The 14,310-nt window shown below is 41.1% G+C and overlaps 1 protein-coding gene across 1 annotated transcript in view; it reads right to left on the bottom strand.

Annotated features, from left to right (window-relative positions):
• Positions 1 to 14,310, bottom strand: part of LOC137421723 (A disintegrin and metalloproteinase with thrombospondin motifs 18) — a 165,391-nt gene that overhangs the window by 29,365 nt on the left and 121,716 nt on the right. Inside the window, exons 19-20 of the mRNA XM_068108046.2 lie at positions 10,268 to 10,475; positions 413 to 613 (exon numbers count right to left, since the gene is read on the bottom strand). Coding sequence (XP_067964147.2) covers positions 413 to 613; positions 10,268 to 10,475 — 409 coding nt within the window. The remainder of the gene's footprint in view (positions 1 to 412; positions 614 to 10,267; positions 10,476 to 14,310) is intronic.

Here is a 14,310-nt window from a genome sequence, read left to right as displayed (position 1 = left end):
GTCATCCTCTACCCCCACAAACGTAACAATATATACCGACTGAACTCTCAGAAATCCCGCGAATGTTTCTGATATCGATGATAAAATAACAGGGAGGCTCTTTAGCTTCTGTGGATAAAGATTATCACATAATAGAGGTGATTCTCGCTGCTCAAGCTTTCTGTTTATAAATCTCCATTAATGAGCTACCATTACATCAGATTATATAAATGTATGTTGGTAAATTAAGGCCAAGGCTTTTCAGATAACTCAAAGCAACCCATTCCAAGGATCCTGCTATTTGAAGATGCCGAGCATATTTGGGTTAGCAATCCTGTTTCCAGTCTATAGACACAGTTAGAATTTAGCGTAAAACGGTCCATAAACAATTAAATTTTATGAGAAAGGCATTTTATAATGGCGTTAGTCTTACCGTTGACCATGCCGACAGTACCCATTGCAAGTGCTGGCGAACATGTTTGCACTGATGATCCTTTGTGCACTTTTGCTTAGCTGGAGGTTTGCTGAGGCCTCTGCACCGACCATGGGGCACAGGACGGCTTGCCTTGCCTGAGTCGAGCAGATGGCAAAAAACGTCGCGCTTGCGGATACCCCGACCACATGTCTTGGAACACTACGACAGAGAGCGGGAGAGAAAACAAGAAGGGGAGACAGAAATTATTTTGATATTTGTTGGATAGGGTGTAGATGTGAAGAGACCTGGAGTTTTAATAACACCAATTCAATCTTGGCACAAAGTGACAGATTTGATGACATCTGCAAAAAGTGATATATAGGTACAAGTTCAGGAGAAATTGTGAATAATTTTGAATATGTCAAAACTTACAACCACCATGTTCTACAACACAATACAAAAACGCTGATTATATGTCGTAGGCACAGTGTATTATTATGTCTAAGTTTATTAATAAGAATGTTGTTGTGGCTTATTGTCCAAACGTATTGAAAAAAAATATTGGGCTAATTCACAATATTTTTCAAAGTTTTATTCCTTTGTTTTTGAATTAGAAACCAAAACCTGAGTGTATGCCTTCATTTAAATCACAATCAAGGGTTTTATTTATCTTCGATATTTATGATTATTATGATTATTATTATTATTATTATTATTATTACTAGCAGAGTACCCGCACGACGGGTGGTCTTGTTCCAAGGGTGCAACACATTCTTCTGAAAAGTCCCTTTATCTGGATGGTGTATAGGCAGCTGCCTCGATCGCTCCCGAAAATGAAATAACCTGGGTTACATATATAAAGCAAAAACATGCATACTGCTTATGTGCATAATGTGAAGTACATGATCAGATTATTCCAATTTAATCCCTCTCCCTCCCCCCGCACCCCCCGCCCCCCCCCCCCCCCAAAGGAAGAAAATGCGAAGATGAGCGAAATCTATATATATAAAGTAGAGTTGGCCTCTATCTATGATCTCTAAGATCTCGAGAACCCGTGGACGGATTTGCGAGCGGAAAGTACTGTTCGACTCGGGATGGTCCCAGGAATGTCACGGAGACATAAACATTAAAAAAATTTCGGGTTTTAAAATTAGCGTATTATTAGCACTAGCAGAAGAGAGAGGGATTCGAAGGGAGGGAGCGCAGCGCTTCTAGCGCTTCTGACTACAGCACACCTTAAAATTAAAAAAACTTCGGGTTTTAAAATTAGTGTGTTACGCGTAATTAGCGCTAGCAGAAGAGGGAGGGAATCTAAGGGAGGGAGCGCAGTGCTCCCTCCAGTGCTTCTGTTAGCGTAATTAGCGTATTTCGGAACGTTAATTTTTCAACTTCATTATTCGGAATCAGTACGTCCCAGAGAACCTTCGTAACGTTAATTTTTCAACTTCATCCGATTGACATGGGACCAACGGCATGTGACAAAGAGTGAAACATACAGGCTACATTTATTTGACGACAATGAGTTCCGACTTCCGACCTCGGTGGGATGACAGGCTGAGTCAACCCCCCTGGTGTGAAGGGGGAGGAGGAGGGGAGGGGGAAGAGAAGGGGAGGGGAACGAGGGGGAAGGGGATGGGAGGGGGGAGGGGGAAGGGGGGAGGGGGAGGGGAGGAAGGGGGAGGGGGGGGAGGGGAAAGGGGGGGAGGGGGGAGGGGAGGGGCCCTTCTTCCCCTGGGCACCCCCGCACCCTTCCCTCCCCCCTTCCCCTCCCCCCCTCCCCCCCCTTCCCCCCCTCCCCCCCCATTCCCCTCCCCTCCTCTTCCCCCTCCCCTCCTCCTCCCCCGCTTCCCCCTCCCCCCTCCCCCCCGTTCCCCTCCCCTCCTCTTCCCCCTCCCCTCCTCTTCCCCCTCCCCTCCTCCTCCCACTCCCGTGCAAAGCCGGGTACCTCTGCTAGTTTATAAATATACATATAAATATATATACATATTTTTATATATATATATATATATATATATATATATATATATATAGATATATATATATATATATATATAGATATATAGATACATATATACACTGCATTCAGAAAGTATTCAGACCCCTTCACTTTTTTCACATTTTGTTTTGTTGCAGCCTGATGCTGAAATCGTTTAAATTCATTTTTTAACCTCATCAATCTGCACTCAATACCCCAAGGATTGTGTCGGGGCACAGTTCATATATATATACATATAAATATGTTCTGCTTCATATATATATATATATATATATATACAGTCATACCCCGTTTTACGCCATTTCGACCTACGTCAAATCCGACTTTACGCCACTCTTCTAGAGTAAATTTCAGTTCAGCGAACGTCATTATGTGCGACTTTACGTCACTCCTACGGATGTGAAAAAAATTAAACAATTTAAACAATTGGATGTTTTAACGTTTTAACGATCGTTGATCGTTGTTTTAACGTTGATGTTTTAACGATCGAAACAATTTAAAATACAATAAAAAGCACATTAAAAATATTTTAAAATGTACGTACAGTATACGTATGCGTAGCTGCTGGTTCTCATTCAAAACAAAGGCGACGCCATATGCATTTTGTCCTGTGCTGCGGTCGCGTGCTTGCTTTGCCTTTTGCTGGTATTTTTGTGATTATTCCTTTACTGTGTAAAGGTTCCTTTACTGTGTAAAACAACCAACGTAACGTGGCAACGGCGAAACATGACAATGCCGGCTCGGACGTACAGTATACGTTTGTATATATATAGGTAGGACCCAGTACCTCCAATGATGGGGGCTCATAGTGCGAGAGGACTGGGGGGTGATAGTGGGAGATAGTGTCCGATGTAGAGGGATGGTAGCTCTACCATCCCTCACCTTGGGGCAAAGGAGCAGTAGATTTATGGGGTTTGGCAGTGTGAACTAGCTGAGGGCGGGCTAGGATGTTGTTAGGGATTTAGAAGGATGACAATAGGAGACCGAGATTTAAATAGAGACATTGATACAGTTAGAGGGGATGTAGTCAGATTAGAAGGATGTTAATGATGAGGGAAGTGCTTAGTATAAGGGAAGACAGGGAAAGCACAAGTATTAGAGGGAAGTAGTTAGTTAGATGATGCTGTGTGTGTGTAATTGTGGGTGCCTCTTGGGCTTGGTGAAATGAGGCATTGGTCGAGAATGGTTGTGTGTGTGAGAATCTGGTTATCGTTGAACTTGGTGAAATGAGGCAATGGTCTGGGATGACCGGAGAAAGTGTATGAGTGGTGTATTGAGGACATGTGTAATGGTGTTGAGTGATTGACCTGCATGGGGTGCAAGTGGATAAATGGAGAGAATACTTGGTGTGTGGGAATAAATGGTGTGTGGAGTGAGTAGTGTGGATTGAGTGGTGTGGAGTGCATGGTGTGAAGGAGTGGGTGGGGGAGGATGGACCCCTTCACGAATACCCGGGGAGGGTAGTTTAAAGTTAGGTAGAGGGAGTAGGTAAATTGTTTGGAAATTGACATCTGTGGTGCAGGGAGTAGCAAGTTGTTGCTTTGAGGGGTGCATGAGTGAGTGGAATGGCTGGGCGTGTGGGCTTAATTAGTGAGTATGGTTAAATGGGCACTCTGCCACTGTTAGTCTGTCGGCCAGGTGAGGCCGCAGGTAGGCTCTGGGAGCCAGGTAGCGTTCAGTGTAGAGTTCAGTGGGGCCCGAGGATCCTAAGAGAGGGCCCGGGTAGCCCAATGCCAGAGAGGGCATCAGAGGGGTTAGAGAGCCAGGATGGCCTTCCCCTAGTTAGGGTAGTTGAAGGAGCTAGGCAAGCTCGGGTGGCGACTTCAGTGGCGGAGGTGTGCAGGTAAGTTAGACCTGCTGGTAGAGCAAAAAAAAAATTTTTTTGTCATTAATCGAATAATTAAATAATTAATCGATTAATTTATTAATTAATAAATCAAAAATAGCCTTTGCAGCCAAATCACCTGGTCATTGGCATGTCCAAATATCAGCTTCCTAACTCAAAAGGTGCCTGAGTTCATGGTCAGAAGAGAAAGGAAATTTGATTAATTAAATAAGTACTTAATTAATCGCTAATAATTAAATAACTCCTCAATTAATTGATTATTCAAAAAACAAAAAATACAGTTTTTGACAAAGGACTTGCTCACGACTGTGCCGAAATTTCAGCTTCCTTGCTCAAAGGATGGCTGAGATATCGCCCGGACAACCAAGAAAACAAGAAAACAAGAAAACAAGTACACATACATTCAAAGTACACCGCCCCCTTGCCAAATAATTAAATATCCTACAGCGCGGCATTGCCGGGGCGCCTCTGGCGCCCGGCAATACCGCAGTGCAGCTCATAGAGGCTGCATTGGGAGGGAGAGGTGTACACTAATTGATTGATTAATTGTACAATTAAAATCAATAAAAGATTATCACAAAATATTTTCTTAATCAATTGGCTAATACCATAACAAAACCACTCGTGCTTCATCCGAAGATGTATCTTTTAGAAATTTAATTAAATAAGTCATTAATAAAAAATTAAATAATTAATTGATTAATCAATAAGTAATTCATCGATTAATCAATAAATAATGAATCGATTAAATGATTAATCAATTAATCAAAAATATCCTTGATAGCCACATCACTTGATCACTGTCATGTCCAAATATTAGCTTCCCAGCTCAAAAGGTGCCTGAGATATTGGCCAAATGAGAAAGAAAATAAATAAATGATTAATAATGAAAATAAATAAATAATAATCATTAAAAAATTAAATTATCAATCAATTCGGTCACAGAACACATAAACCACCATCATTTCATCAGAATCTGTAACTGGGGGGAAAAAAAATTTTTTTAGTAACTAATGGAATAATTAAATAATTAATCGATACATTGATTAATTGATTAATCAATAAATCAAAAATATCCTTGATAGCCACATCAGCTGGTCACTCATGTCCAAATATTAGCTTCTGAGCTCAAAAGGTGCCTGAGATATTGGCCAAATGAGAAAGAAGATAAATAAATAATTAATAATGAAAATAAATAAATAATAATCATAATTTTTTTTAATTATTAATCAATTCGGTCAGAGAACACATAAACCACCACCATTTCATCAGAATCTGTAACTAAAAAAAAAAAAAAAAAAAAAGTCATTAATAAAATAATTAAATAATTAATCGATTAATTGATTAATTAATAAATCAAAAATAGCCTTTGCAGCCAAATCACCTGGTCATTGGCATGTCCAAATATCAGCTTCCTAACTCAAAAGGTGCCTGAGTTAATGGTCAGAAGAGAAAGGAAATTTGATTAATTAAATAAGTACTTAATTAATCGCTAATAATTAAATAACTCCTCAATTTATTGATTAATCAAAAAAAAAAATACCGTTTTTGACAAAGGACTTGCTCACTATTGTGCCGAAATTTCAGCTTCCTAGCTCAAAGGATGGCTGAGATATCGTCCGGACAAACAAACAAGAAAGCAAGAAAGAAAACAAGAAAGAAACCAGAGTGAAAACTGAGTACTCTCTTTCAGCGTGCGTCACTGCCGAGCCCCCTTTGGTGCCCGGCAATGACGATTTGCAATGCCTGGAGATGGCATAGGAAAGGTGCGGTGTACAACAAACAAACAGAGTGAAAACTGAGTACTCCCTTTCAGCGTGCGTCACTGCCGAGCCCCCTTCGGTGCCCAGCAATGACGATTTCCAATGCCTGGAGATGGCATAGGAAAGGTGCGGTGTACAACAAACAAACAAACAAACAAACAAACAGAGTGAAAACTGAGTACTCCCTTTCAGCGTGCGTCACTGCCGAGCCCCCTTCGGTGCCCAGCAATGACGATTTGCAATGCCTGGAGATGGCATAGGAAAGGTGCGGTGTACAACAAACAAACAAACAAACAAACAAACAAACAGAGTGAAAACTGAGTACTCCCTTTCAGCGTGCGTCACTGCCGAGCCCCCTTCGGTGCCCAGCAATGACGATTTGCAATGCCTGGAGATGGCATAGGAAAGGTGCGGTGTACAATAATAATAATAAATTCCACTTTGACACTATAAGGTATTGTGTGTAGATCAGTGACAAAATAAACTGTGATCCTGATGTTCTACAGGCAGGGTAATTCATCAATGTGTGTGCTGTCCCTCGGATGGATGTTAGACTGGACGTCCCGTCTGCCAGCATGAGTTGGTGGACGTTAAAGATCCCACATTGTCTTTTGAGAAGAGTAGGCTGGCTATCGCGAGCACCCTTGCCAAATTTAAAAATTCATACTCTCACCTACTTGGTCAAAAATGTGGCTGGGACAGCTGATTCGTGAAAGATTTGGGCCAAAAACTGTCCGCTGCCAACCCCACAAGATGGGAATAATTGTGGCCGCTAAAGATTCATCAGCATCAACATCCTTCAATGTAACCATGTACATGTGGGTGTTGAACGCATATTGTGGCTGGTTCAGCAGAACAACATTTGGATTAAGTCCTTAGTTGAGCGTGCACTCGAAAGGTTTAGACATACTTTTGAAAAAGAAAAATGTTTCAAATATATGGATGGCTTGTACACTTTCTCCTAATTTAAAAGAAACTTCTTGTTTTTCAGGTTACAACATTCAGCAGAAAGAGATAATGAATACTTAGTGATTGTCTCAAAGTGACACGCACCTTGCAGGGCACATACCAATTAGCGGTTGGAAACAAGGAAGCCCAGACAAACGTGAACAAAATAGCGCAGCTACGTCGCAACACATTGCAGAATCCGACACAGAAAAGGTGACAGCATTTAAAAACTTTAAAATGTTTGCAAGTGATCAACAGTGAGCCGAGCAGAGATTCGCTATATCGTGTTAGTTTAATTCACCATCTTTGAAAGGGCTTAAGCAAAGACAGATTTTGAGGCCTGGCTTGGCTCCAAGTACCACCAGGAAGACCATTGTCGTCGTGCACTCCGGCAGTTGCACCGATGCATTCGGGTCACATTGAATTTCATCAAATGTCTTGCTCTTTGCAGATATCCACTGACAGGATAACTGTGACAGTTCAACCTCTCCTGGTACAATATGGGTAAAGATGCAGCATAGTATCGTGATGTGCCAGGCCAATTGCTTTGTGAAAAAATATATATATATATATCCACTGCTGCTCACGCCCGTCATGAACATCTTGGCAATTCCAAATGCCAAAAGGTTCTTTTATAAACTGCCTGCTGCACGGATGTCTCTGGTAGTATCATCATTGGCATGCTTACACATCTTTCCAAATGGAATGCGCAACAGCTTTTTCCGCTCGTGTCCGCGTGTGCATAGTTCGTAACACTTTGCTGAAGGTGGTCCAACGTCCGTTAAATGTGATTATCTCATTTAAAGGACCGAGTGCAGCTCGATGCGCAATGTGAGAGTGATTAGGTTGTGCGGAAACAAATGGTGCTAAATTGTGGGACTGCGAAAAGCCATGTTATGCTCTAACATCAATCGTTTTCTGATTGCTTTGTACAGCAAACTTGGTCTATTTTCAAATGACCTTTTCGCGTATTTGTGTTGAATCTTCTCTAATTAAGCCAGGTTTATTGTATTTTGATTTCCTTCATATTGTTTGAAAAAGCCTGGTGTTGGCTTAGCGGTTAGGGTGCCGGCTTGGGATCCTAGGATCCTGGGTTCGAATCCCGGTCGATCGCTGAATGACCACCAGGGGGGTAGACTCAGCCTGTCATCCTTCCGAGGTCGGCAAATTGAGCACCAGTTCACTGGTAATTCCGTGTGTGTCGCAAGAGGTGACTAACAGGGTTGGCGACAGGAAGGGCATCCGGCCATAAAACATTGCTCCAAAAAAAGGGGACCACGGTCCCCCAAAAAAGGCCAACCCGTGCTCTGCGGGGAAAAATGGCTTCCAAAGGCGGTTCTTCATATTGTTTGAGCGAACATTGTAAAAGAAGCGTAAAGTAATGAAACAAATAACTTCAGCAGGGCATAAATCTCATCCTGACATAACCTGATGTGACCACACAACAGGTTCTTTGCTTGGCAGGCATTTAAATCTGTCATGGATGTTCAGTTTGGAGAAACTCCAAAAACCTAGCTTAACTTCCTTTGGGATGTATTCATCTCATTTCTGTTTTATCCTCACCCTTTATCACAAAAATGGCTCATTTTTCATGTCATCTTGGAAAGCAAAACATATTGCTCCTGGGATAACAAGGTAGAGCTTCTCCCTGCCGTGCCCACAAGGAGGCCATTATTGAATCTGAATGAACTGGAAAGCTGAGTGTTACTGCTGTACTCCACAGACGGTGTTAGCCCAGCTGTGCTGTCTGCTTGCATTTGCTTGTGAACATTAACAATCCCACGGTGTCTTTTTCAGGAATAGACCACTACATGCCAGCACCCTGACCACGCTCCAAATTCCTGCCTTTCGCTTATAGGGATGACCATGGTTTGCCTTTTGGGTTCCACCTGTTGTCAAACTTCACTTAACAGGACTGCGAAGAAGAAGAAGAAGAAGAAGAAGAAGAATACGATACTCACTCAGGTCCAATTCAAACTTCAGCTTTGCCAGTTGACAAAATATCCTTCCTTCTACAATCCTTCAAATCAGCAGATATTTCACCTTTCCACAAATGCCATATAATATTTAAGCTAAAGAACGTTTAGTTCCCACAAAGGTACCAGCTATCAAACGAAAATATGCAATTTATTGTCTGTCCGTCTGTCTGTCTGACTATTTTTGACCACAATACATTCGGTCGTTACTTATCCAATCTCAACCAAACTTAACAGGATGACTAAGGGTCGCACGTTGAAGGTTGTACTGATTTAACTTACACAACATTCCAGGGGGGTTTTCCCTGCAAAGGGGGTTGTGGGTTGAGGTGTATATCCGTGTTAAGATACCTTTATTGTGTTGTTTCTCCAAGGCCGCTTCTAATAAAAAACGTAACAACAACACTAAATATAATAGCATAATATTAATGTTATTACAAAATAATATTAATACTAATAATATGCCGCGCTCCTCAATATCCCATGTATAAATAGCCTATCGTGCCGTTTTGGTCGGAGCACCCCTACCAGAAGTAAAAAATATTATAAACCACAAACACGTTTGATTACCCTTTGAAACAGTCACTCCTGCTGTTTAACACTAAATAGCAAGGGAGAAAACCCGGTGTGTGTTCAGTTACCAAGCGCTTGCCAAGCCAGCCGTTCCTTATCAGCGGTTTTGAATGGAGTGCTTTCTCGAATGCTTAAACCACCTGGTGAGCGCTCTACAAGAAATTTGGTAACTGAACACACCCCCAATGTTCTTGAAGCCCGACCCAAGATCTACTGTAATCTATATACCCCAGAGAGGAATGACCCTTCCTTTCACTCCCGTAGGGAGCTAGTTTATAACAAATGCATAAATGGTGGTAATTTTTCCAACCTCCTCCCATGTACTCCATACTTGAACCTTCCCTTCCTTCCGTGTATCCCTATCACGTAATCTCACTTCCCTTCTCTCTCCACTCGTCGCACAATCTCCCAACCCCCTATCCTGCCTTCTATTTCCTACCCGGCTGCCTTTTCCATTCTTTCTCAAATTTCCCCAACCATTGCCTCCCACCCTCTTGCATATGTACAAATAGGTTCCCCCTAACCTAACACCATCTTAATAATGCTCTTTATTATTATTGATTAAGATTACGTTTTTTCCCCACTTCATCATTTCTCACTTCCAGGAATTATTTGTCTGGGCAGATGTACAGTGATTGTCAAAGTCCTGCTGAACCTTTTGCCGTGTTACTGTACACATCATCCTTTGTTTGCTTTGGTCTCCTCATTACAATAAAGGAAGGTGTAAATGTACGGCTATTTAGGTTGCTTTACGTAACCAAGTAAACCTACCTCAGACCAGGGCCCGGTCACCCAAGCTGCAGGACATTTTTGCTTCTTGCAGTAACGCTTGTTGGCTGGTTTCGTCTTGCTGGCACAGCTCTCCATCGGCAGGTTTTGCTGCTTTGATTTGGCCGTACGCCGCGTACACCAAACACGTCGCACCTGCTGCCCTTTGCCACAGGTGCGGCTACATTCACCCCAAGCACCTGCAATCCACCTGAAGAATGCACCCACCCGGTGTAGACACATCATCGTCAAACTGTAAAGATTATATACTGCTTTGCATAAAATACTATATTGTTTACTTCACTTAAGATAAACAGCTACAAGAATTATAGTTTGCTTTGTTGTGTTTATTGTGCATCTCAAGTAGTCAGGTTCACTATGTCAATAAATTATATTTCGTTCAAAATCATGGTAGATTAGCAAACCTATACATTTTTGGAAAGGTTATAGCATAAGGAAACTAAAAATCAATGTTTACATTTGGAGAGATACCTGTATGGCGGCCATTTTGGATTTTCCAAATGGCCACTGTAAAATACATATTTTGTTCTATTTCTGCCTCTAATTACCCTAAAAACTTTTTAAAATATACTAAACCTATATTTTCAGGGACAAGGAATCCAATGAAAGTATCAAATTAGTGCTATGGGGAATGGTAAGACACGAATCAAAGGTTTTGAATTGCAAAATACTGTCTTTATATTCGCGATAAGTTGCATAAACAAATACATGTTATCATTTTGTACAGGCAGTTAATAACATCAAAATGTGTCACAATAATTCATATCACCAAACATACACAGGCAGTCAGCAAAATCATATATACACATTACACATGCAGTCAGTATAACTTCACATCTACACAGGCAGTCAATGGCATCAAACATACACGATTACAGAATATGCCATTTAGAGTTCGTCATCACCGTCCTGTGTGTCGTATCCGACAATATAGTCCGCATCGTTTTCACAGTCCGTTCCACACAAGCAAATAAAAGGTCGGTCAAATTGATTGGCAAATCGAATTGGTCGAATCGAATTCGATGAATCGAATCGAATCGATCGAATTGGTCGAATGGTCGAATGGTCGATCGAAGCGATTGGTCGAATGGTCGAATGGTCGAATTGGTCGAATGGAATTGGTCGATTGGTCGAATTGGTCGAATTGGTCGAATCGAATTGGTCGGAATTGGCAAATGTAAACATTGATTTTCAGATTTTCCATGTAATACCGTTTCCAAAAATGTATAGGTTTGCTAATCTACCATGATTTTGAACGAAAAAACATAGTGAACCTGACTAAAGGGTGAACTAGAGCACACACCTCTGCCAGGCTGAACAGTTTACGTTTTGGATCCCACTGATAGGCTGGATCTGCATCCGGACCTAAACCCAAATTGAATCAGCTTGTTCTTGTCACTTAACAAACTCATCCAGCAAATTTTGTCATAAGTCATCCATCATTTTTTGAAATATCATGCAATATATATATATATTGTTTTTGGCCGCATCTCTCCATGGTGAAGAATCACTTAAAAAAATTTTGTATCCGGATCCGAATCCAGATCTTCACCAAAATGTAATCGATTCCTTCTAGTTACACACGCAACCTGTCCACCAAGTTTCGTCCGAATCTGTTCATAACTTCTTTTGAGATATCCTGCTCACAGACAGACAGACAAACAGGGGTGAAAACATAACCTCCATCCTCCATCCATCATAACCTCCATCCATAAGGGTAACATGGACCCATGCACAAAATATACCCTAAGGATGTTGTATAATAAGAATGCTTTGGAGTATAAGATTGGTTGCTATCAAGATATTACAATTTGGGATTAGTGAACCATGGTATTGCCATGTGGTTTAACAATGTATTGGCATGTATAGCTCACACTCCAGGACAGATTGGAATAAGGAAAGTCCTTAAAGAGTCCACATTACTCAATTTCCTCCCAAATTCTTTTTTTCTAAATACCTGATTAGTTAACCCAAAATCACCATTACCACTTTCACAATAATGTTCATTGGGTTTCATTCATTCATTTTGCATCGTTGCTAGGTTGTGCGGTTACAGGTTGCCAATGCAGAGCTGACTGCGATTCGTGCAGAAATTCAGAGGCGAGGAACATTTTCAGTTCAACCCTCGAACAACTTTAGATATGAGCCTGAAGAGTAGTAGATTATGCCGTATTATTTATATTTTCTGAGTTGCGCTTATACAAATATCTGATAGACTCAACTTTTCACGAACGTGTTGATTAATGCGCTGTAGCACAAACAGACTGTGCACACAATAAATGGTGCTTATAAAACAGCTTCAAAGATAAGTAACTGTGTTTGCATTTTGCTTCCAACATAAAGCAGAGCTCAGCAAATAATTCTGGCTCCGAACGGTTAAAGTCTCAGCAGATGATTGATGTGGTTATCTTTCATGACATGCCAGCTTTGAGTTTGCTCTTCCATGCCTGGCCTCATGAACCGAACGCAAGCCATGCCCTGGCTTGCGATGCCAATGTGATGCATAGCTGTGGACCGGGTTAATTTCATGCAATCCTTCATGGACTAGCAATCTTTGACTTTGAGCAGATTGTCTTTACACTGGGGAGATAGGCAGAGTAGTTTGGGATATGCAAGGGACAAAGGTTATATGGAAGATCATTTGTTACATTCCATGATTAATGCTATCAGTTTAAGAAGAACTTCAGACTTCAATGTAAATCAAAATTGGAGCCTGGAACACGTTCCGTTCACTTTCTGAACCAAAAATGCAGTCACATGTTGCTCTCCCCTATAATTCTCAAACATTGAAACGTATCATATTATCAGAACGCAACATACAGACAGACGTGTGCATAAAATAAGCGAAAAGGTTTCTACAACTAAGGGTTAAATCCCTATGAAGAAAATGTAATTATCTTAAATTGAAAAGGTGATTTTCTTTTAGGGGATTTGCAAACGATATTTTCAATGGCAATGGGAATCTTTCCAACATAATGATTCGTTGAAACATAAATGAACCAAAGCGGTCATGTTAAAAGTAACTGAACTGAAAGGTACTTGTCAGGTAACAGTTGTTTGTTTTCATTTGAAAAGAAAAATAAATTAACAAAACTTTCAGATATGAGGGAGGAGAATATAAATAAACTTTTCTGACACTGGACTTGTCATCGTTTGCACTGTATAGTAAATCTCGTAATATTACTGTGCGTGGGTGATGTGCGTGCAGTGTATATATACCATATTTCTTCCAAGAAACGCCCCTCACCGCCCAAGAAAGATAGCCCATTTTTTCAAAAAGGAAGAAGTTTCAGGCCCCTGAGTTTTTATGTAGCTGTTCCAACAGTATGGTAGCAGGAATCCTTTAGATTCAAATAAAACATGGCGGACATGCAAGGAGCACACAAACTTATATACCGTATAGCAATACTTCTCGAAGTAATAGAAAATATACAAAAGTACACGGAAATATTACACAAACAACAACCTCCATAACGACTATGACAGAACAGCAGCAGCAACAGTTCAAATAGCAACCACATTCTTTAGATAGTAGGTTGTAGACAGCAACCGCTCAGGGTAGTACTACCGTTCAGACTTCGGAGTGATAAAGTGGTGCCCGGAATCATCTTACACTCTCCGTGTCAGGATTGCTGGTCTTACTTCTTGTCTCACTCAAACTACAGGGTGTCCGAAAAGTCTGGAATAATAGGGGAAATCTTTTTTTATTTATTTGTTTTCTTTTTTCCAGATTAATATTGACCCATGGCTTTAAATTTAGAGGAGCGAATTGAGATTATCCTTCTCTGTGGCCGGGAAGGCTGGTCCCCAAGAAGAGTGGCTGAAGAGCTCAATACAAGACATCCGGAAAGAAGACCAATTACCCAAAGCGTGGCATGCAAGCTTGCCCACAAATTTAAAGAAACGGGATCTGTGACGGACAAGCTTCAGTCTAGCTGAGGTCACACAGCTGAGGAAATTTGTGAAAAGTGTTACTGATAAATTTCACGCAAGCCCAAAAAAGTCTATCCGACGTACGAGGGAAG

Source organism: Myxine glutinosa, chromosome 2, assembly GCF_964187855.1.
Source record: "Myxine glutinosa chromosome 2, kmMyxGlut1.1, whole genome shotgun sequence".
NCBI lineage: Eukaryota > Metazoa > Chordata > Myxini > Myxiniformes > Myxinidae > Myxine > Myxine glutinosa.
The sequence above is the reverse complement of the archived record's forward strand: the minus strand, read 5'-3'. Positions and strand labels throughout refer to the sequence as shown.